At 42.2% G+C, this 22400-nt stretch overlaps 2 protein-coding genes across 2 annotated transcripts; both read right to left on the reverse strand.

Annotated features, from left to right (window-relative positions):
• Window positions 1-8401: 8401 nt before the first annotated feature.
• On the reverse strand, window positions 8402-12612 carry OSTC (oligosaccharyltransferase complex non-catalytic subunit). The gene is made up of 4 exons (XM_008933189.3): window positions 12400-12612; window positions 12111-12204; window positions 10365-10562; window positions 8402-9060 (listed from the first exon to the last, which is right to left on the reverse strand). Exons 1-4 carry the CDS (start codon window positions 12536-12538, stop codon window positions 9042-9044), a joined length of 450 nt encoding a protein of 149 aa, XP_008931437.1. The 5' UTR covers window positions 12539-12612; the 3' UTR covers window positions 8402-9041.
• A 2924-nt stretch (window positions 12613-15536) lies between these two features.
• On the reverse strand, window positions 15537-19307 carry RPL34 (ribosomal protein L34). The gene is made up of 5 exons (XM_018072359.2): window positions 19259-19307; window positions 18362-18435; window positions 18165-18264; window positions 17304-17407; window positions 15537-15663 (listed from the first exon to the last, which is right to left on the reverse strand). Exons 2-5 carry the CDS (start codon window positions 18424-18426, stop codon window positions 15579-15581), a joined length of 354 nt encoding a protein of 117 aa, XP_017927848.1. The 5' UTR covers window positions 18427-18435; window positions 19259-19307; the 3' UTR covers window positions 15537-15578.
• Window positions 19308-22400: the final 3093 nt, after the last annotated feature.

Here is a 22400-nt window from a genome sequence, read left to right on the forward strand (position 1 = left end):
AATTCTGTGTAATTCACACAACTTTGAAAACTCCAGATTTTTTCCCCTTTTATGAGCTATGTATAAAGTCAGCATGTACACTCACACACTCACACACACACACACACACACACACACACACACGATGCCTTCTTAATTGACTCAGATTGTATAAAGTGCTTTGAAATTTTTGGCTGGTTCCATAGAAGTGCAAGCTGTTACACTTTCATGCAGGTGTTAAGCCCTGAAGTTTCAATTGGAAAATGAATGGGAGCTGAAGACATCGACAGAGAAGTCTTTCACATACTTACACTCTGGCATCAAGAAAAATGGTTGCAAATATACTCACCGCTGTAATATTTCTTGTACATATTCATGTGTAAAGCAGTATGAGATTTCAGTACGCTGCTTTTAAAGTCAGACTTTCCTCCCAGAGTGAATAACATTGCAGGGACTGCCATCCAGTGGGGAACCAACGGCTTAACAGGGGATTGGAACTGCAGAAATGTAAAATTAAAAGGTGTCAAGGCTGAAAAGGATTGAGCACTAGCTAATGATGATGCTGGAACTACTAATGACAGAAAGAATTTCTTCAATCGGCTTCAGATATTATTTACAGTGTTTAAGTAAACATGTTGCTGCACAAAGGCAATACTTCGTACTGACCATGCAAAGTAGTTGAAATTAGGCTTGTTCAGTCACCATCTGTAAACAAGCTTGTAAACAAGCTGTGGTTAAACACAGACCCTAAACACATCCAAAATACTAAAGGCATTATTCCCATCTTTACACGGGTCTCTCTCCATTGATTTCAGTGAAATATAGACTGGGTTTATCCAGATGTTAGATGAGACAAAAAAATATTTAAGGTCACTATGTGCTTCCACTACCTTTTAAAACACTAGAGGAAAAAGCTTCCTGATATATCTAAAATTGTTCCTGCTTAGGATATGAAACTAAACTGTGGTTTAAATCTAGTTTGTTAATAGTTAAGTAGCAGTGGGTTTAAGCACTACGTGCCTTGTGTACCTTTAAAAAAGGTCTGATGGAATGTTCCATTTCCCTGGTTTTATGAGCTTTCATATTTATTGCCTTGTCTACTGCATATATGAATCTTGGTATTTGTGACAGATTTTTCTTAGTTTATTCCATTGTGTACAGACCATATGTTGTCCATGCTCATAAAACACTCAGTAATTGTATGTGCAGAAATTTTTTTTTCAAGTTACTTGCTAAGAAACTTAAGAACTTTCAGGTTTATCCCTTCAGAGGTGTTTTTAGATCAGCCCCAGGAAACAATTGCCTCTTTTTCTTAGAGTTATGATGAAACTTTGGCAGGATTCTCAGATGTATTTGGCAGTTAACTTCTATTGATTTAAACAAAAATTATGTACCTGAATTCCATGAGGACCTTGGCTTGACTGCTGCTGAAGTAGATTTTGGATACAGGCGTGCCTTCATTGGCTCCCTAGTGCAATGCTTGGGAATGCAGTAGGATCTTTATTGTTTTTAGGATGAGTCATGCAGGCAGCAGCACAACAGATGGTGTGGAGTGTAGAACAATACAGACAAAGATACGAGACAGCTAAGAGACAACTGGAACAGTCAAGAAACAACCAGAGGATGAGAGAGGCTGAAAGGTGAAGAAGAAGCCAGGAGGTTAAGCTTTGCCACGGATAGCAGGAGCTAATGAAGTGTGGAGTCAGTGCATGGTGAAGTAGCTCAAACAGTGGCCAGCAGGGAAAATTAAAGGACCTGCAGTCAGAGCAGAAGGAACAGAGGTCGGTAGGAATGCCAAGGCAAGCAAGGCTGATGGATAGCCAAGTGGCTGGTGGGGCTAAGTGATGGATTGCAGTGTGATAAAAAAGCAAGTACCAGTAAGGAGAAATAAGAAAGTGGAAGAGCTGAGGAGACTGATAAATAATACCCTTTGAAGGCAGAAATACCACAGCAGTTACAAAGAGAGCAATCAAAACCAGCAGTGGTGTCCTGAAACCTAGAAGTCCGGAATGACAGCAAAGAAACAAGGGATGGCAGCTGCTGAAAGACAATAGTGTAAATACCTCGAAAAGAGCTCATCCAATGTCAGGCCAGTAAAAGGAGATGAAACATAGTATTCAGAGCTGGTTTAACAACCAACTATAGCAGAGACAGGCAGACACACTGGAGCAAAACACGAAAGAAATTAAATTTCACAGGTGAGTGAAGCACAGTTCTTGAAAGGAAGAATCTCAAGAAGTCCATGTAATTGAGAAGTGTATTGGTGTTTTACTGCTCAAAGAAGGCAAAAATGGAGAGAAAGCTCCATCAGCAAAATACTTCCTAGAAATATCACAGGCTCTCTCAACCCACTCATTGCCCTGTTCTAATATGACAGCTATACTGACAGCTGCCAAATTGTAACCCTTAGGTGAAAGACTAACATGGAAGCTAGAAAAGAAAAAGGCTTCAAACATCCCTCCATGTGCTTCTATTTTCCTTATCCCAGCAACTAATTCATTTTCTGTTCTGGGACTAGGCACCTAATGGAGCTACTTTCTGCTGTCATGTCTAGTCCATGTATCTGCTTGATTTTTCAAACTGAACCAAGGCCAGCAGGATTCTGTCCTACAACTGCACTGCAGAGATATTTTTAAAGGACAGATTTAGTTATTTACAAAGACCTTTCTACAGCTGTTTTTAAAGACACAGAGCATTGGTGTTTGGAATGTCAGAAGTTTTGTTCTCGACCATGGAATAATAAAGATATGCAGTTGCTGGAAGATACCTCAAGAAGCCAATCACTCGTCCTAAAACGAGGTCAAAGGTACCTGCCATTTTTAACAGGCATTTGCCCAGCCTGTTCTTAACACTGCATACAGCAGAATTTCCATCACTGGCATAGACTATCTAGTCCAGTAGTCAACTATTTTACCCTTATAGACATTTTTCTAGTATTATCCCAACTCTTCCTTGCTACTATTTAAGCTCTATCTACTACTGTTGCAGCAACAAAATTGCTTCTTTCCTTTACACACCATTTCATGCCTCATATACTTGGTAGCTAAAAGTTTCGTAAATATCTCCATGTGATGTTGCACTGCTGCACAAAAGGCAAATATTCCTCTTCAGCTTGTGGTGCAGCAGAACCCAAGGGCTTAATCTGAGGCATCTCATGTTTTCTCAGTTATTTTCCTTGAGTTGCATTGATATTTTGCACTTGTTCCTAGAAAGGAAAAAACAGTCTACTTTTTTTAGAGCACTCTCTGATTTGTTAGGATCATTATGAATCCTAACTCTGCCTTCCCAGCAGTCTCAGAATTTTTTGATTTCTGCTAATTTACTCAGCACTCTATGCTCAATACAGGTCACGTGTGTGAAACAAAACTAGCCACAGTACAGATCTCAAAAATAAAATATATTTCCACTTTGACAAAAGGACATCAACTAATCAGTAAACACTCTCTGAAAATGCTTTTCAAAGTACTTTGGCATTCAGCTTATAGCTGTTTTGGTTAAGCCAAGTTTCCAAAACATGAAAGACAGTATCAAAAGCTACAGCCCAAACATCTGCTTTTCTTCTATCCATGGGGCCCATAACTCTCATGTATAGCTTTTTCTTCGTATGACTTATTCTTTAAAAGTCCAAGTTGGCTACTCATCTTTTTGCCATTTTCTTCCAGGTGCTTAAAATGCTTCTCCCACCAAAACTTTTTCTTCCAACTGCGGTTAAGCTTATTTTTTATTATTCCCCATCCCTCACACTCCCCATCTGCATTTAAAGACAGCTGACATTCTGGAAGGCTTAATATAGTAAACATATTACCTAACATCCAGGATCTGTCAGAAATACCTAAAAGTTCTGAAATTGTTTCAGGCTGCCTACTAAGTAACGTAGAAAAAGTTTAACTTTCACAGTTTACTTTAAAATAACACAACTAGTCTGAATTCTTTCAAAATGTTTCTTTCCCTGCTTCCAGCTAAAAGCATAAAACTTCCACCACCAACAAAGGGATACTAGTCCTCACATCAACACTGATCTGTATTGAAAACTGATACCAAAGAAAAGAAGGAAATTACAGATGTCAGTCTTTCACAAGCATAAGGCAGCGGATGATACCATATTGATCTGATTTACTCACAGCTAAACACTGTTTCTTCCAGGTTGCAGGTAGAACACTCTAAGAGCTTTGACATTTATAGAACCCAGATGGGATAGTTACATGATGAAGTGTGACTCCATCTTATATCTGAAGAACATTAGTAACTAATGATATCACTAAACAGGAGCTCGGCAAGTTGCCTGATAGATTCAAGATACTAGATGTCAGAACACAGAGCCTCACATCTGTATCACCAGTTAAAACATAGTGCAAGTCAGACATGCTTGACTCCCATTATAGTGCCACAGCTGTTGCTCTAAAATGAGCTCATGGTCTTAGTCCAGTTCATAGCTGACAGGTATCCATGTCAAACAAAAAGGACACCAGAACAATTAGTTCTTATGAAAAAACCAAATCACCAGAAACCCTTATATTCCTATTAGCCTCTTTCCATGAAACACCACCCTTTGCAAAGAGTTTGATGCATTAGTTGTATTTTTCGCTGTCACTAAAATCCAGGTTTTTCCAGAGTTCTCCAATCATTAGTATAGCTGAAAGACCTCAATATGACTGCAGAGCATTACAAAATGTTCTCCTTCTGAGTTTTTACAAATGTTCCAGTTTTTCTTCTGATGGTTTCAATCTTCTTTAACCACGTTCTGGAAGAAAAATATTCTAAGCAAACTGCAATGTTAAGAAGAGGAAATCAGAAATTCTGAAAATAGGCCAGAGTTATTGCTGCAACCCTGTTTGTGAGGAAAACCATAGTGTTGTAGGAAAAATACAATAATTGCATTCACAAATGTGCAATGCCAATTACATTGTCACAGATGTTGCTGTGCTGTAGGCAAAGAGTTTCCATTGCATGCAGGATTTCCATGTGCGTCAGGAAAATAAATGAGAATTACTATCTTCCCCATAGTGACATTGGCTCCCAGTATTGGAAGCAGAAGAAATTATGGATTGTCTCATTTTATAAGACTGTAACTCTTAAGAAGTCTAAAATATAGTGCTTCCTAATTAATATATTAAGAACATATATTTAGTCATATTTCTTCAAAATGATGGAACTGTCTTTCTTCCTCCACAGATTGTATCAGTGACACAGATCTTCCAAAGATGTATCAGTTCTTGCAAAAGGATGGGGATCAGTGGAACTGTTACCTTGGACTTCCGGAGGGCAGACTTTGGCCTGTTTACGGGCATGATTAACAGTCCCTTGGGAGGCAAAGGAGTCCAGGAAGGCCTGACATTCTTCAAGAAGCAAATCTTAAGGGTGCAGAAACAGGTAATCCCGATGCGCCAAAAGACAAGATGAGCGAGAGTAAGATTGAAGAGAGAGCTTTGGCTGAAACTCAGGACAAATAGAAGAGTTTATGACCTCTGGAAGAAATGGCAGGCAACACAGGAGGAGCACAAGGATGTCAAGAGGTTATGCAGGGAGGGTCAAAGCCCACACAGAATTTTATCTGGACACAGCTGTAAAAAACAATTAAAAGTGTTTCTATAAATACATTAGGAACAAAAGAGGGGCTAGGGAGAATCTCCCTCCTTTAGCGGATCTGGGGGGAAACATAGTGACAAAAGATGAGGAAAAGACTGAGGTACTTCAAGCCTTCTTTGCCACCTTCTCTTATAAGAGGACCAGTTTTTCTATGAGTACCCAGCCCTCTGAGCTGGAAAATAGGGATGAGGAGCAGAATGTTTTGATCTGCTGGAGGGTAGGAAGGCTCTGCAGGGGGATCTGGACAGGCTGGATCCATGAGCCAAGACCAACTGCATAAGGTCAAGTGCTTGATCTTGTCTTTGGGTCACAACCGCCCCAGCCAGCACCACAGGCCGGGGGTAGTGTTTGCAAAGCTGCTTGGCAGGAAAGGACCTGAGGGTGCTGTTTGACAGCAGCTGAACAAGAGCCAGCAGTGTGCATAGGTGGACAAGAAGGTCTATGAGAAGCAGCTGAGGAGCTGGGGTTGTTTAGCCTGGAGAACAAGGAGGCTCAGGGGTGACTTTACTGCTCTCTACAACTACCTGAAAAGATGTAGCCAGGTGGAGGTCGGTCTCTTCTCCCAAGTAAAAAGCGACAGGATGAGAGAAAACAGCATCAAGTTGCACAAGGGGAGGTTTTGATTGGGTATTAGGAAAAATGTCTTCACTGAAAGAGTGGTCAAGCACGAACAGGCTGCCCAGGGAAGCAGTGGGGTCACTGTCCACTGTCCCTGGAGGTATTTAAAAGATATGTATATGTGGCACTTAGAGACATGGTTTAGCGGTGGGCTTGGCAGTGTTAGGTTGACAGTTGGATTTGATGGTCTTACAGGTCTTTTCCAACCAAAATGATTCTTTGATTCTGTTACTATTCCACAATTTGCAGGAGTCTGGAAAATGCATTAGTGGTGGGGTGGCGTGGGGGGAAAAGAAACCAGGATATTTGTTCTTTTTTATCTAGAGGTATTTTTCAGCTTAACTCACTCAGGTATAAGATCACTTACAGGTTCATATACATATATACTAACTAAAAGCTACACAAGTTATTTATCTCCTCTATTGCCTAGGTATCATCACTCAGATATTACACTGAAGCCTACAGAGAAGCCATGGATTCAGTATTTTCTCCATCAAGAGAGCCAGAAAATCAAACCTCTCCACTTCGACCTGACTCTTTTTATTGCACTTGGAAGCAGGCCAAATTTCTGGTTTTAATCATGAAAAGATGTGTTCCTGTAAGCTCTGCTTTACCTTTATCACAGTGTTTCAATTTTGTTTTTAATCTCCCACCCCACAATCTAGTTCAGTTGAACCTTGAAGATATGAACATAAAACACAGACGGACATTGTCACTAGTTATGGGAAGTTTTCTTTCAGTCACTGAAATATTCCTATTTAAGTCCCTACACTAGAGGCCACCTGCTGTTACCTATAAAGAACAGTAGACAGTTGCAGAAAGCACCAGGCTTTGTTTAACTGAAAATGGGATTCCCCTAAAGCATAGCAATACCTCTTCTTTGCAGGTTGACAGTGCTCAGTAGAAATTTTTCCTTTGGTGACCCAGAAGCCTCCAACCCGCATCCAAAATGAACCAATCTCCAGCTGTGCATTCTGCAGTCTTCCTACCCAGTATGTGCCTTATTTCTGGGTGGTCTGTCTTCTGCTCTGCATTTGTTTTCCTGGTTCTCTCTGTGCCTCATACTTTGGCAGATAATCATACCAGACCTAGCTTGTAGCCTGTGACCAAAGAAACATAAGTGATGTTCATTCAGCTTTCTTTGCTGCAGACAGTGTCACTGTCTTAGTTCTGGGAGAGTAAAACTATCTTCTACCTTGCAATTATGTCTGCTTTATCTGTTGTTTCAAGTTACATCACCTGGCATGCAATTATAATGAAACACTCCACAGACCACAGGCACTGAACTATGCCTTTAAAAACACTGTTTAAGAGCACGCTCAATTTAGAACCAGCTACAAATCTGGGAGGCTGAAGCTGAACTGCAGTGGAACAAGCACTGAGCCAGAGAATCTTGATTATATTCAGATGCATTAAAAAGTTGATCTATGTATCTAGTTATTTACTTACATAATATCAATACTCCCCCTTGAAGGTAAGCATGTGTCTTATCAAAACCCGAGTGACCAAAAGACAATTGCTTCTAAAAGACTGGAAACGTTGCAGTTATGAGCCTCATAAAACAGCTTAAACTACCTTAAATCTTAATGATAAGTATGTAAGATGAACAGATGCAAAACTGTCACACTGTACATAAGAATGAGAGAGTAGAAGTGACATCCCAAGGGCAGATGACTAAAATCTAGCTCAGAAATTTCATAAAGTATGTGAACAGTAATGCTTACTTCACAATTACAGGAATAAATTACTTTTCTCACTGAAAATTATTATACTGATTAAAATAGTGTTTCAAACACATATGGCTTGCAAAAAAAAAAAAAAAGACATTTATGGAGATTCAGAGGGATCTTTCCTTCCTCCAAAATGCAATACATTACTTGAATGAAACATACCAGCAACATTCAATCTTTTAAAATTAGGACAAATTAAGTTGGAACCTTGCCCCTCACACAAAAAAGCAGCAGCTTAAAAAAGTAAGTTTTCTTGGCTACTGATAACAGTATGTTGTTTGCATACAGTACAAGTTCAAGGAAAATGAGGTTTCTTGCCCCTGATATTAAAAAAGAAAATAAAAAATATCATTATCCAACAGTGAAAATTAGAACTGAAATTATATGGTCATGGTATGGCATCCCAAGTCTGGATATAGAACAGTCCATGCACACAAGAAAAAACTTCACAGATGGGCACACAAGAAAAAGCGTCACAGATGGCATAGAATTAAAATAATTTTGTAGAAAATAAGTTTTATTTGGCTCCTTTTGTACACTTTTTCTTAAAAAAAAAAATGCACATTCATACCGTTTGCCTTTCCCAGTGCATGTCTGGATTTGCTCACATAGAGCCAGTAATATCAAGGCAAAAGGTGCCTTTGAAATAATTTCAGACACATGGTATTTCAGCTGTAAAACATCCAAAGTTACTAATTTTCTGATTATAACTTGGAAATATTGTTTCAGGTGTTTCTTCTCTGATTCACACATGTAAGTGTCCCACACAGGGAAGAGGAGACAGACCTGCAACAAAGAACTGTCAAGTCAATGGCAAATACTCATTTTAGGTAGAGCTAAAGGTAGCTTCATACTGAGTTGGGATATAAAAGAAATACTCAGCTAGGTAACTTCTCTTTTTCAAAAGCTCTACGTCAGAAATGATAAAACATTGCTGGAGTACTACAAATCAGCCATTGGTAGTGAGAGTTTGTTTGCAGAGGAAGCACTCTTTCCCTAGTTGTTTCTCACAGTCAGGTCTCTGCTGTTGTTGATGGTGACTATGGAACTTGTTTCTTCCTGTTTCTTCTTAAATGTTTCATGAAGTGAAGCAAATTCAGCTTGAGCTTTCATACACCACAAGAGGTACTAACCCATCAAGTAGCCCCTACAGAAAACAAAATAAGTCAGAAAAAGAGGAAACACAGGCAGCACTCCTCAGAAAATCAAGAGATGTACAATCTCAAACCAAAACTTTAGAGTGCCAAAACAACTGCTGATCAAGGCTATTTGGCCATCTTAACTATACGCTCCTTTCTCAGTTGATTTCCTTCAATGAACACTGAAAATGGAATAGCCTATTCTAAATCCTACTTTGATAGTTGTTTGGAATTTCTGAAGCCCATGCTACACCCTATGAAAGGTTCTTTATTTGTACCCTTCACACAAACTACCAGTTTTAAGGTATCCAATATAACCTGATCTTTTCTGGCATTCAACACAAATCTGTTCTCTTTTCTCTTCCATTTCTCTGAAGTTCTGTTTCTTTAATGAATTTCAGAAAGGGACCTCTTAAGACACACATGTACTCAATGAAACAAAAAAATATCAATGAAGCAAGAATACAGAGCAGGCTCCTATCCAGCTCTCTGCTGCCAGGAAACCCATCACTTCTGTGTTATTAAAGAAAAATTCTAACTACGCTGCAGAGGCACAAAAAAATATTTAAGAAAGGAAAAATGACTGTCACTATTAAATGAACACTTCATGGAGCTACTCCAAAAATTAGGTACCAGTACCCCCAGACATCAGGTTTCAGCTCTTCTAAATTAAACAGATGGACTGAAAAATAACAAGGAGGGAAGAAATTGGAAAACCTGCATTTAGATATTTGGATTTTGCATAGTCTGAAAGCTTCAGACCTTTCCTATTTTTTGATCTGTGAATATAGATGCATTAAAACACTATATACATTGTATGCTTCAGTTTTCCAGCAACAACAACAACAAAAACCCAGACATCATCTTTACTTTAGGACTGCTTTGGGTGTTTCTGAACACTTACTACTGCTACCATCAATTATTCTAGTTATGATATCTAAGGTATGCTGTCCGTATAAAGAACTTATTTACCTTTCTTTGACAATTTCTTCTTCCTCAAAGTACTAATTTGTAACTACTTTTACCTGACCAGTACATACAATGAATTTTAAGGTACACTGACCAAGTCAGACTCACTAATTGTATTTTTTTACATACCAAGAACTGTCGCCATTTTTTAACCACAGCACAACCTTATAGTATCTGGCTCCCAAAGCATCCCACCTCACTCAAGGTGTTCCAAAAAAAGTGTTGAAAAAAGCAACTTATAGTCAAGCCAAAGATCACTGTATTTGCTGTTACTCTTAAATTTAACATGTCACACATGAGCCCACAAGGAGAAGAAAAGCTGAAAGATAATTAAATCACTTACGGCAATTTCATCCTCATGAAAACTCTGGCCATGAAGAAGCTCAAAAGCACACTGACAAATCCAATAAAGAGCAAAAGAAACCTATTCAACTTGGGGATATTTGGTGCATTGGATCGATCCAGAATTATGAATCCTAGTCCACCCATTGTGAAGAGGAAGCTGGATGCAAGGCCTTCCATAATATACTGTCCATTCACTCTAAAGGAAAAAAAAAAGGGTGAAGGGAAGAAGAGAAACCAGAAAAAGATGAAAGAAATCATTTACATTTCAAACCCCATCTAGTCAACCTGCTTTTGCTGTACAAACACATAGCATGTTTAATTTTGATGGCTGATTTTCTAACTAAAAGTAAGTAGGAAACCAACTTTATAAAATTACATCAAGACTTCAATATGTAACATCTCCAGGACTGACAGTCTGCAAGGTGACCAGTCAAACACACCAGTGGATTTACACATAGTAGTGTACACTAATGGCTACTGCACAGGCTCATCAGTTTTCAGAAATATCTATTCCAAGGAAGTCCCCAGTTACACAGATGGCTCAAGGCATGGAACCATGATCCTCCCATTTCCATCCCAATGTTTAGGCAGAGTGCCTGAGTCCTTATCCCCGGACAAATCCCACTCAGAGCAATATGTCAGTGTATGAAGCACATGCTGGTTCCAGCACACAGCAAATCCTGCCTGCAGGATGTTTCGCTCCCTGCTCGCTGAGGCTGCACATATCTGTTGCAGGGACCCAGCCCAAAGGTGTCCCAGCTCTCTGTCAGTCCAGACAGCCAGAATTCCTTCTGACAAAGCTCAGGTGGAGAAAGGAGACAACAGGGTGCAGAAAGGATATTGCACCTGGATCACAAATCTCCTGCTTCCCACAGTCACCAAACCAGTTTCCTATCCTTGTAATTAACAATACTAGTAATCTCATAAAACTGGCATTGATGAAACAACTACGCATGCTAATACATAAGCAAAGATTATCATTAATGCCTCATATCCTGAAAACAAAAAAGTTGGTCTTCTTTCATGTTGTTTACACTGACTTGGGCTAAAGTGTAAGTAACTCCCTGCAGCAGCCAGATTCATCTGCGCTGGAACAATCCAAGCCAGTCTGAAATATGTACTGTATCTAGTACAAGTCAAAATCTGCACATAAATCATGACACAGACATCACAGATTCAAACAATGTTTTTGGTATTTGTTACCACATACATAAAATACCCATGGCTACAAACGTGCATTTAACTGTCTTCAGACCAATCTGTTACCAAGAGTCTCTAGATTGTTTTCAGTAAAAGGCTCCAAGAAGACACTGTTGTTGCATACTTGTAATTATTTTCCCCACCCTCAGACACAAGAGTCCCAACTACACTGGAGTTTAAAAGGTCAGAACCAGAAATTTCACAAACATCATGTGTGCTGCTATGAAAAACCATCAAATGTATCTGCATCCACTATAAAACTCAACTCGAACAGCGGGAAACAGAAGTATTGCCAGCTCAAAACATTTTTTTTACCAGAGTTTTCATTTTTTAAAGTTTTAGGACTAGGCTTTTCAATTTCAACTGTTTTCAATGCTCATCTTTTTTTTTTCTAAGTATTTGCAAACCAAGAATTGATATAGAACAGTTTCCTTGCACAGAGAACTCAAAAGAAAAAGCAAAAAAAAAGCAGATGCACAGTTCCATAAGGCGGCGTTAATTCCCCCTGTACTTGGGCATCTGCAGGACAGGGCTCTGCTCCTACCTGTATGCCAGAAAGGCCACCGGCCTCTGATGTCCGTGCTCGTCTGTCATCGACCCCACACTGGGAGGCTCCACAATCACGTCATAGATAATTCCTGTGGGAAGGAAAGCAAGCACCGTCTTTGACACGCAGCAGTGAGAACGGCCCTGACCTCGCAGGGACGCCCGGGGCTGGCCGAGGGTCGGACCTGGACAAGGATCAGCGGCGGCTCCGCCGCCCGGGACAGGGGCCGAGGAAGAGCTGCTCCGTGAGCGAGGCCTCCCGCCCGCCCCGCCGGTCGCGGCCTCACCTCCGGTGATGAGGAAGTAGGACACGACCACCAGCGCGTACACGGTCATGGCCGAAGGCATGTGCACCCAGCTCGGCCGCTTCAGCTTGATGTTGGGGCACTCGAGCACGGCGAAGGGTAGGCGGTACAGCGTCTCCATGGCGGCGGTGCAGTCCCAGGGGCAGCCGCAGCGCCGCTGCTCCTTACCTCCTTACCTTCTTCTTCCTTCCTTCCTTCCCTCCCTCCCTGCCCGACCCGCCCCGCCGCCGCCGAACCCTCCGCGGCCGGACACGAAAGCGGAAGCGGAAATGGGCTGCCGCGTCCTGACAGGGGAAAATTGACAAATTTAAAAACTACAAACTAAACAAATCACTCGAAATCCATGCCCAGACGGAAATTATAGGAATGAAAAAAAAGATAAGTTTTTTTTTCTGCGTAAAAACATCGGAAAAGCTGCCCGCCCGCCGCCGGATGATCTATCTGTCTTACTCACCTGCAGGGACCCGGCAGACCTGACGTGTCGGTGCCGAGTAACGGCTCGGGGCGGTGGGCGTGGTCGGGGCGTGGTCAGTGCGCGGGCCCCGCCCCCGAGCCGGGCAGCCACGTGTGCACCCGGCGGGTCCCGGTGCCGCGGGGCCGGGATGGGCACACGCGTGTGCCTGGCGGGAACACCGGCGCTCGACACTGGGGAACAGAACAAGATCCACAGTAGCCTCACCCCAGTCCCTGTGCAGGGAGAGTGGGGCTGGGATGCCCCTCGCCCGCACCTTGGGATGCGGTGGATGTGGTGCCCATCCTGACCTGCAGCCAGAGAAGACCCCGACAGCTGCACAGCGAGACCAGGGAGGAAAGGCACAATCCAGCAGTAGCTGCTGAGAGCACCCGGGTTACCTGTGCATTACAGATCAGCTCACACACTTCTGCAGCATGCAAGCACCTCATCAGCCCAGGCCAGCCACACCAGGCAGGACATAGGGAAGAAACTCCCTATTTTCAGCGGAAGCTTGTCTAGTTCCTCTTGCTTCATGGAAGGCGCAGGGCAGAGCCCTTCACTCCAGGTTACAGGAGCACATTTAAAAGCACGTGCTCCAGCTAAACTCGCCCCACCTCACCAAGCCATCCAGCCTACTTCCCACTGCCCAGCCCTGCTCCAAATGATTGCCCCCATACCCACATGGCACTGTCTGCTCAAACTGCTAAAAAAGAAATTAAGAGCCTTCTTACCATTTTGCTGACATTTTGCCTAACGACTGCTTTTATTTCTGCCAACAGCGGCAATACCACTTCTTCTAACTCAGAACTGCTGTCTCTCAGTGCAATCATGTAATATATAATTAGCTATTTTTAGTGTTGGCCTTTCTGTTTGAGAAAATCTCCCTCTGTGCCTGTCAACAGACATTTATGACTCTTACCCTCATTATTCCAAAAGTGTTCTTCCTCCATCTTGCATCCTTTACAAGAGCCTGAAGGAAAACTCTAATCTCACAGCTTTTAAAGCAAAACAAGAGCACTTTTGGGGCAGGTTAGACATGCCTGCCCTACTTGCTGCTTCTGCTTTAAAAAAAATTTTCCAGCATGCTGAAGTACTGAAGTTTGTACCAACACAGGAAGACAACTAATAAAATTTTAACTTCATAAACTAACTATAGTAACGGCACCTAAAAATGTCAGGGTATTAATGTTAGTCTTAAATAAATCTCCTTTAATTAGCTACAGCCTTTGCAACAAGTTTTAGCATAACCCAAGCTGAGGAAAAACGCTTCATAACTTAAAGCTGCAACATTTATTTTGAGAACACTGACAGAGTCATTTTAAGAACTTGGAACACTATGAAAAAATTATTGGGGAGGTACAGCTCCTTTCACCATGCACGATGTTAAGTCAGATTCCCTGGATCATAGCCACCTCCTGTTGTCACACCCAGGAGGCAGCTCTGAGTTGGCAGGCACCTCACCCAAACCACCAGCTTGCTGCCACCAAAGGGCAGGGCTTTTCACCAACTCAGTCTGCTGTCCTTTGTTTCTTGGCTGACTGTACAGCCTAACAGGCTGCAGAGCTGGGCACAGTGTGATGAGGTAGCATGCAGTCAGGAGGGACCTGCACACATCCCTCAGAGCCACAGCCTGAGCACTCCACATTTGACTTTAGAAACCTCTTGCAATGGCACCCCTCACTGCTCCCAGTTAAATCTCTGCACTCAGTAATTGTTTCTCCTCCTTTCTTATGCTCATGGTGGAACTTACCACTTTTTGGAAAAAGTTATTGGTAAAAATAGATAAAAATACATTCTTGTCAGATACTAAAAGCAGTTAAAAATTCAGAGCTGGGGGCAAGGAACACCACGGCACCCACAGGTAACACAAGAATTATCTTGTGTTAAAGCACTCCTGGATAGCATTAGAGGCACATTTAGAGCTCTCTACAAAACAGAACGAAGCAAAGCCATTTTCACTTTTTACATTACCATTACAACCTTGTTGATAAACCAGCAGAATTTTGGTTCAAGTTTCAATACCAGAGGCCTAAATTGCTCCTCTAAAACCTAATGTGGAAGCCATTAAAGGTTTGCCTTAGCTGTACCCTCCAAGTGCGGACCCAGGAAGCACCCAAAGAACAGGATACAGCAGCCGTAGCTTTCTTCCAGGAGATTCAGATGTAGCAGTGTGCAACTGTTGCTAGTGGGTACAGCAATGGTATTGAGAAGTCAGACTATTCCTCCCCTTCAGATTCAAGTAATGGTAAATGTATCACATACAATTAAAAAAAAATTATCTACCTTAGGCCTACACTAGCTCTCCTCTTCTTCACCTGACAATCTTTCTTCCAGCCTTTTGATGGTTTGCTTCTCCTTTTCAGAGTCCAAACTTTCTTCTGAGCCAAGTTCTCTGATGACTTCATACACAGCTGTTGCCATAAAGAAATAAAACCTGCACTGCTCGAAGTTACTCCAGTCCCTCCGCAGGACTGAGGGGCAGAGCTGGGAGTCCTGTTTAACCAGACCTCCTTCCACCTGCTTGATTTCCCTGTAGCACACAGCACAGAGCAGAGCATCCTGACTTACAGGTTTTGTTGCACCAAAACCCAGTTCTGAATTCTACAAGCTGTGAGAAGCAGCTCCTACCAGCCTTGAACAGAACATGGAATGACAGGACACAAGAGAAGTGGAGCTTTCATTTATTGGGATGAAACTACAAATAGATTCACTTTGACTTCTGGCTCTGTGCTTGTGCCTTCAGTACTTTCACAACAATCTTCTGCTCCTCAATAAGAAAAGCTCGTTTGATCCTGGAAAAGAAAAACAACTTAAGGACATGTATCTACCTACTTCAGTAAAAATCACAAAAATAACATAATTTACAATTAATTCTGCAGTCTCCAACATCATTGCATATGTCGTGCTAGTTCCACAATTACACAAAAAGGGAAGCTGTCCGTGTTCTTGCTAGCAGCAAGAGACAGGGACAGTGGCACTGGATGAATGTAGTGGTTTGGGGAAGAAGGTCTACTGTGCCTACAAATTTAAGGTGAGTGGCTTGTAGGCAAGCAAGGTAATACCCAATGGCTGAACACTGGGAAAGTTACTGTCTTCACCAATCTGAAAGCAAAAAGCAGAACTCCTAACTGGCAAGTTAATTTAGCTGCTAAGTCGTCACTGGTGTGATCAGTCATGGTCAGTCCTCTTCCACAGAACTATGGGAAACTCTAGGTGCATCCAGTTATCAAAACCAGGAACAGTTCCTCTGTCAGGATTAAAGCTCTTTTGCACATCAACAGGGAAAATCCTAACAGGTCAAGTCATGCCCAAATTCAGCTATTTCTGGACGATATGCAGGGCCAGCATGCAGATGGACAGACCCATGCAACAGTACTCATATATCAATGGCCTATCTGATGGCCTCTGAACACTGAAGTACCTTCCATATGCATTTGGTATATATAGCTACTTTTGCAGTACCCAAAACCTACCAGAGATGCCTAAGCAGGCACAGGAGAAAACCCAACCATTACAGGGAAGGAGCTGTGTTTTTTGGTTTAGGCAGAATAGGAATAAGACATACTCATGCATTAAAAAATACTATCAAGCTCATTAAGTGTTTGGAAAAACACTCAGGGAAAAAAATTGGTTTTCAACACAGTAAAGTTATGCTATGGATCTGCAGCTGTAACAACTCATCTTCAGTAGCACCTAATGCAATTTAAGTACTCCCATGTGCCAAAAAAACCAACCAATCAACCAACGAAATAAAAAAACCCCACCACCCAAAAACCCCAACAAAAACAAAAACAAGAAAACCCACTGTCATTAGACTGCTGACACTGGAGATCTGCTTTGGTTGCTATTCACAGAGATGACAAAATTTGACGTAATTTTTTGTCATACATTTTTCCTCAAACTTTTGTCAAGGAAGTAAAGGATGTACAGCTGTTATACAATAAAACTGAATTTAGTGAGGCCCAGTAAAGGCCATCTTAAAGCTTAATCACATAAAGATGCTTAACATGCAACCAAATAATATCTCTGAACCCCAAAACACTACAAAGAGGTGAGAAATTCAACTAAACTTGCACTAGTAACTTTGTGTAAGACAAAAGAATAGGACAACAGACGAGAAAGGTCTATGGGGGCTCAACACAAAACAAAAATCCTGCATGAGCAGACTTTAGCACCCAAGCAGCAGCACAGTATAAAATCACAAAGAACATGAGGCATCTACAAAGCAGCTTCATATACAGTAAGTAGCTCAGTCCAAAGGACAGGGACAGACACTGCTGCTCACATGCTCCAAGCTGACCCTCTCCATTTCACTACATCAGTGTCAGACAAGAGTCTTCAAAATTTTAGTCCACATTAAGAAAACACAGAGAGATATAAAATTCTCACACGAGGTAACCTCAAGAGTGAGGTTCCCTTTCTGTAAGCTTACCTGTCACGGACACACTTAGCACACATAGAACCACCATAGGCCCTGCTAACGTGCTTCTTCGTTTTGGACAGCCTCATGAGAACTTTGGGGCGTACAGCACGGACCTATGGAGAGTAAAAACAGGAAGGGTATCATAAGACAGGGATTCTGGGTAACAGCCATATAAAAAACAACATCACTTTCATAGTTTTAAAGAAAAAGCAGCAACACCTGAAGTTGACTTGATATTCAAGACGCTAAGAAGTGACTGAAGTCACAGCTCATTGTATGTGCCACCTTCAGCACTCCCAAGCTGATCTTTTTATTCTATCATAGGGTTTCACCAACAGGTTTGTAAAAAAACTGTTTATAGTAAGAGACTGTTTTCCCAAGGGTTCCCAAGGAACTGCTCAAAGATTGACATTACTTAAGCATTCCATAACTGTTAAAAGCATTGATGTTACATCAAGAAATCATTTGGAAGAAAAATATCAGGCTACAAACATTCATTCCTTAAAGTTTTCTAAAGCTTGGCTTACCCTTTTTTTTTTTGCAAGTCTAACAGATCCAATTTAGATTTTTTAAATCCGGTACAGAATCACCTTGTCTAGCTTCAAAATTTCAGTTACACGTTATAAAACAATGGGGTTTAAATGTAACAGTAACAAGAATCTCAAGCATTAAAAAGCAATTACTGTTTGAGCTTCCAAATCTCATTTTACCAGCTAAACCTTACCCTATTTGAACAAAAATATTTTAAAGAAGTTACTACAACAAGAACTCACCAATAAACAGGCATATCACACGACTTGAAAAGGCTCTTTGTACTGAAAAAACATTGCTATGGAGAAACACCCTTACGCCAGCCAGGCTCATACTTACACCACGAAGCCTTCCTGGGCATATCCCACATGCTGACTTGGGTGCCTTTCCCACTTTCTTGGTGTAAAGGTAAACAATCCTGTTCCCGGGTGTTCGGGACCTGAGCACAGCAGAAAAAACACTCAGTTAATGTAACAACCAAAACTTAACCATCGTCTTCTTACAATGTCAGTTTTCTTAGAAACTGTCTTACTTACAGTCTGGTCTTGTTGGAAGCTGTGTTGTAGGACAACCTACGGCGGTAGGTCAGGCGCTGAACCATTTTTTACACCTAAGGAAGCCAAAACCAAAGCAGCACTAGTTTAAATGTTGGATATCCACACAGAAGTTCATGTATCACAGCACCACCTGTGCTCCAGGTGTAAATTAGGATCTGTCCATTCTGCATTAATAAAATTCGAGCATCTCCTCATCAATGATAGTCAACACAATTAAAAAAACAACAAAAGAAATTACAGCAGGTACAGCACGGTTTGCAATGAGGATCCATTTGAACTAACTTGCACAGTGCTCAATATCCTGGTCTTGCCCGCGTGATGTCACGCTTCCCGAAGAAACTGCTTAAAGCTTTAGCAGCTACATATTTTATAATCAACATAAACCTCGGACTTTATAATCCTGTTGTTCAAACCTGAACTTGCCAATAAAAAGGCATATTATGTTACCTGAAAAGGCTCTGTGTGCTGAAAAAACACTGCTGTAGATGAAAACCCTTACACCAGTCAGGCTCATACTTACACTGCACAGATAATTTTATAATAAGCTACGTATTTTATAACCAACTGGCAAGGCCTTAGATTGAGTTGCAGCAATCCGCGCGGTTTCCTATCTCATCTGAGAGCACGCTGTGTTAGTAACAGCCCAGGCACAGACCGCAGCCACTCACTGGGGCCCGGGAGATGCGGGCCCTGCTCGGGAGGCCCGGCCTCTCCATCGGGCAGCTCTTGCCGCACCGCCAGCCCAAGCGCGGGCGGCAGCGGCGCCGCTGGTCCCTCTGCACAGCCCCCCGGGGCCTCTGGTCGCCCTGTCCACCCCCCCTGCCGCGGATGGGGGCGGATGGGTGCACACACAGCCCCCGGCCCCCGCCGCCATACCTGGAGTCGCCGGACCCGGAAGAGGAAGCGAAAACGCGCGGGGCAACACTGAAAGAGCTGCGCGCTGGAACCCGGAAGGAATAGCGGCACACACCCACTGCCATTCGTCTCCCGGCCGTGCTGGCGTATGGGCGCCGCCATGTTGTACGGAGAGGAGGTGCAAGGGTGTTGTACGCCGCCATGTTGTACGGATAAAGTTGGGGCGGGGCTCCGCTCGGCGGCAGCAGCGGGAATGATGGGGGTCACGGTGAAGCACGAAAGAATCCTTTTTGCTGCAGACGCTCCACTTTTCCCAGGGTTTCTCTGCACAGGCTTCCCCGCCCGCCCCCTTTCCCCCCCTGTTTTATTTATTGTGCGTTTTACGAAAAAAGTTTTGTGCTTCGTTATGGTAGTTATGTAGCTGCGGGCCCAGAAGCCGTTTCTCAGGGTGCTGTTCTAAGCTCTGAATTACAAGTCATTCATACATGCCTTTTCCATGCCAAACCAGCAGGTAACACACCTGGAAGCTGTGTGTTTCACGCAAAACTTCCACCATTTGGAAAAGCTGGTCTCCCTGAAGGCTGTGCCCCTTCTCCTGCCAGAATCCCCTGGATGCCACACCTGGAGCACCATAGGGATGTCCTTGCCATGCTCCATTCCCCTTAAGATACCCTCCCAGATGCTGCACCAGGCTGAAAGGCTGATCCCAAAACTGGGCCCTGTGGAGAGCAACACAGTACCCGTGTTGAAATGATGAAAAATCCTCATGCCTATTTACCAAAATGTGCACCCACTGTTTCATATGCTCCAGGGCAGATGCTTAAGTAGGAGCAAGAAGATATAAAACTTTCTCTGTTGGTCAGGTCAAAGGTCCACCTCACTCAAAATACTATATCCAAGCCACAGGTACCTAATAAAAAGCATTGGGTGGACAGGACACAGCTAGTTATCTTTCCCTTAATACACCCTCCCTGCGTTCAGCTGTCAGCATCATACAAGTTTACTGGTCTGGGTCATGTTTTCTGACTTTTGAGATTAGCCCAGTTGGTTAGAGCATGGTGCTAATAACATCAGGGTTGTAGGTTTGAGCCCTGTAGGGGCCATTCACTTAAGAGTTGGACTCAACAATCCTCGTGGGTCCCTTCCAACTCAGAATATTCTGTGAAATCTATTTAATAGCCTCCGGTAGATCCCTGAGAAAAGATTTTCATATGGCGTCAATGGGAAACCACCATCTGCAAGGGGGATGGGGTTGGGCCCACCATCTGTGAGCCCTGAAATGCTCTGTTGCTCCACTGACCTGAGCAATGTTCCACAATGACAATCAGGGACCCACACATTAAATATGCAGGGTGCTGCTGCTGCCATCATTAGTGGCTTTTGGAGAGTAGCGGGTGCTCAGAAAGCTTTGATGTGTCCTTCTGGCCTTATTTATGGGTTTGAAACTCACAGTTCATTGTACTGCAGCCTCCCTGTTTTCAATTTATAATTATTATTTTGGTTCATTATTGACTCTTTTTAAAGTGCAAATTATGGACACCAGGATTTTTTTTTCTTTTTCATGAAAGAAGAGAAAATATGTATGAACTAGATTTTAGGGTATATTTAAAATAGGAGCATATTTCAGATGACGAGTAAATTTCAGAGCAATTAGAGTATTTTATATGAACTTTCTAGGCCTAGAACCCTGAGGGGAATAGGAAAGCCAATTAAATTAGATTAAATAATCATGCCTAAATATGAAAGTGTAACAGAATCCAATTGTTAAAGAACAACACTATTAAATTATGATAGAATAGTTTAGATGTTGTCAGTGCAACAGGTAACTATTCTATTATTGAAGAACACTGTGGATATTTTTTTGAATTTACCCTGCTTTGTCCTTTAAACTAAACTGGTGTAAATTTTAGAAGCTGTCAATTAAATCCCAGCAGTTCTCTTCTGCTGATGCACTGGCCTAGCTTTTCAAGCATTTTCAGTTTGTTTTGTAAGATGAACAGGGCTATTGGGCAAACGGCCCTTCACAGCATCTAGAAATGTTAGCTCATTGACAACTGGTTTAGTGCTATCTAATGTGGGCATAAGATTTGAAGCAGAAGCTCATGAAGCCCCTTTTGTACAGATTAGTCCTAGTCAAGTGATTCTCTCATGTTCTATGCTTCTCCTACCTCTTCACAGGACCAAATCGTCTCTTTTGGGAGCAGTTATTTTCCATGTCCAACATGTCTCATTACCTCTTTATGCATTTTCTTCTTCCCTTGAATACAACAAAGGGGATGGGTTAGCAAATGCACAACCCAACAGTGCAGAAAAGTAACAGTGGCAGCCTATAAAATCTATTTTTCGCCTTCTAGTATGTCAGTGGAAGCAAAGGTCCTGAGGATGTGGGCCTTTTTTCTTAAGAAAACTGGAGGTTGGTTTCCAGGGTCTACTTGCTTATTGGCAATGCAAAACTGGAAACTTTCTTTTCACCAGATATGATTAGGAAGATTATCATCTCTGATGGCATTTTGCTAATATACTGCATTTTGCACCAGCCAGCAAGTTGTCACTGTATTCTGGTTTTTGCACCAGAAGAATGCTTTGTTCACAGTTTAAGACCAATTCTTGCTGTGTTGACCATCCTTGCTTTCTTTTCCAAATGGTTCTCTCCTTTTTTCTAATTTCTCTGGAAGCCCCCATCTATGTGCATGACCATTTGTTTGGTCACATGGAAAGTTCCAACACAGTAAGAGTGAGAGTTCCAAAATGCATAAGGCTCGATAAGCCTGACTGGATCTCCTTTACTTTCCTCTGCCTTCTGTGCCACTTCCAGGTTCCTGGTAGATTCCAGGAATCTACTAGACCTCAGGAGGACTCCACTGCTCCATTAACTTCTCTTCATGGATCCTTCCAGGGCTTTTCTCCACCATAAGTTTCTCATTTAAAAAATGAGAGATGTTTTCACTAATATTCACTTGCTGTCGTACCAACCTAGACTGGCAAATTTTAAGAGGCATGGGAAGGAACGCAAGCCTGTGTGCAAGCACATACTGGGTACTGCAGAGAGGGAAAAAAATGATAGCTGGAGGATATGCTGTTCCTGTTAAGCTACAGCCACAATACTGTTTCTGTGAACAGCATGTATTTTAGAAATGTCTCAATGAAATCAGAATCCAGCCTC

The sequence above is a fragment of the Manacus vitellinus genome, unplaced genomic scaffold (assembly GCF_001715985.3).
Source record: "Manacus vitellinus isolate BGI_N305 unplaced genomic scaffold, ASM171598v3 scaffold_0_pilon, whole genome shotgun sequence".
Lineage (NCBI taxonomy): Eukaryota > Metazoa > Chordata > Aves > Passeriformes > Pipridae > Manacus > Manacus vitellinus.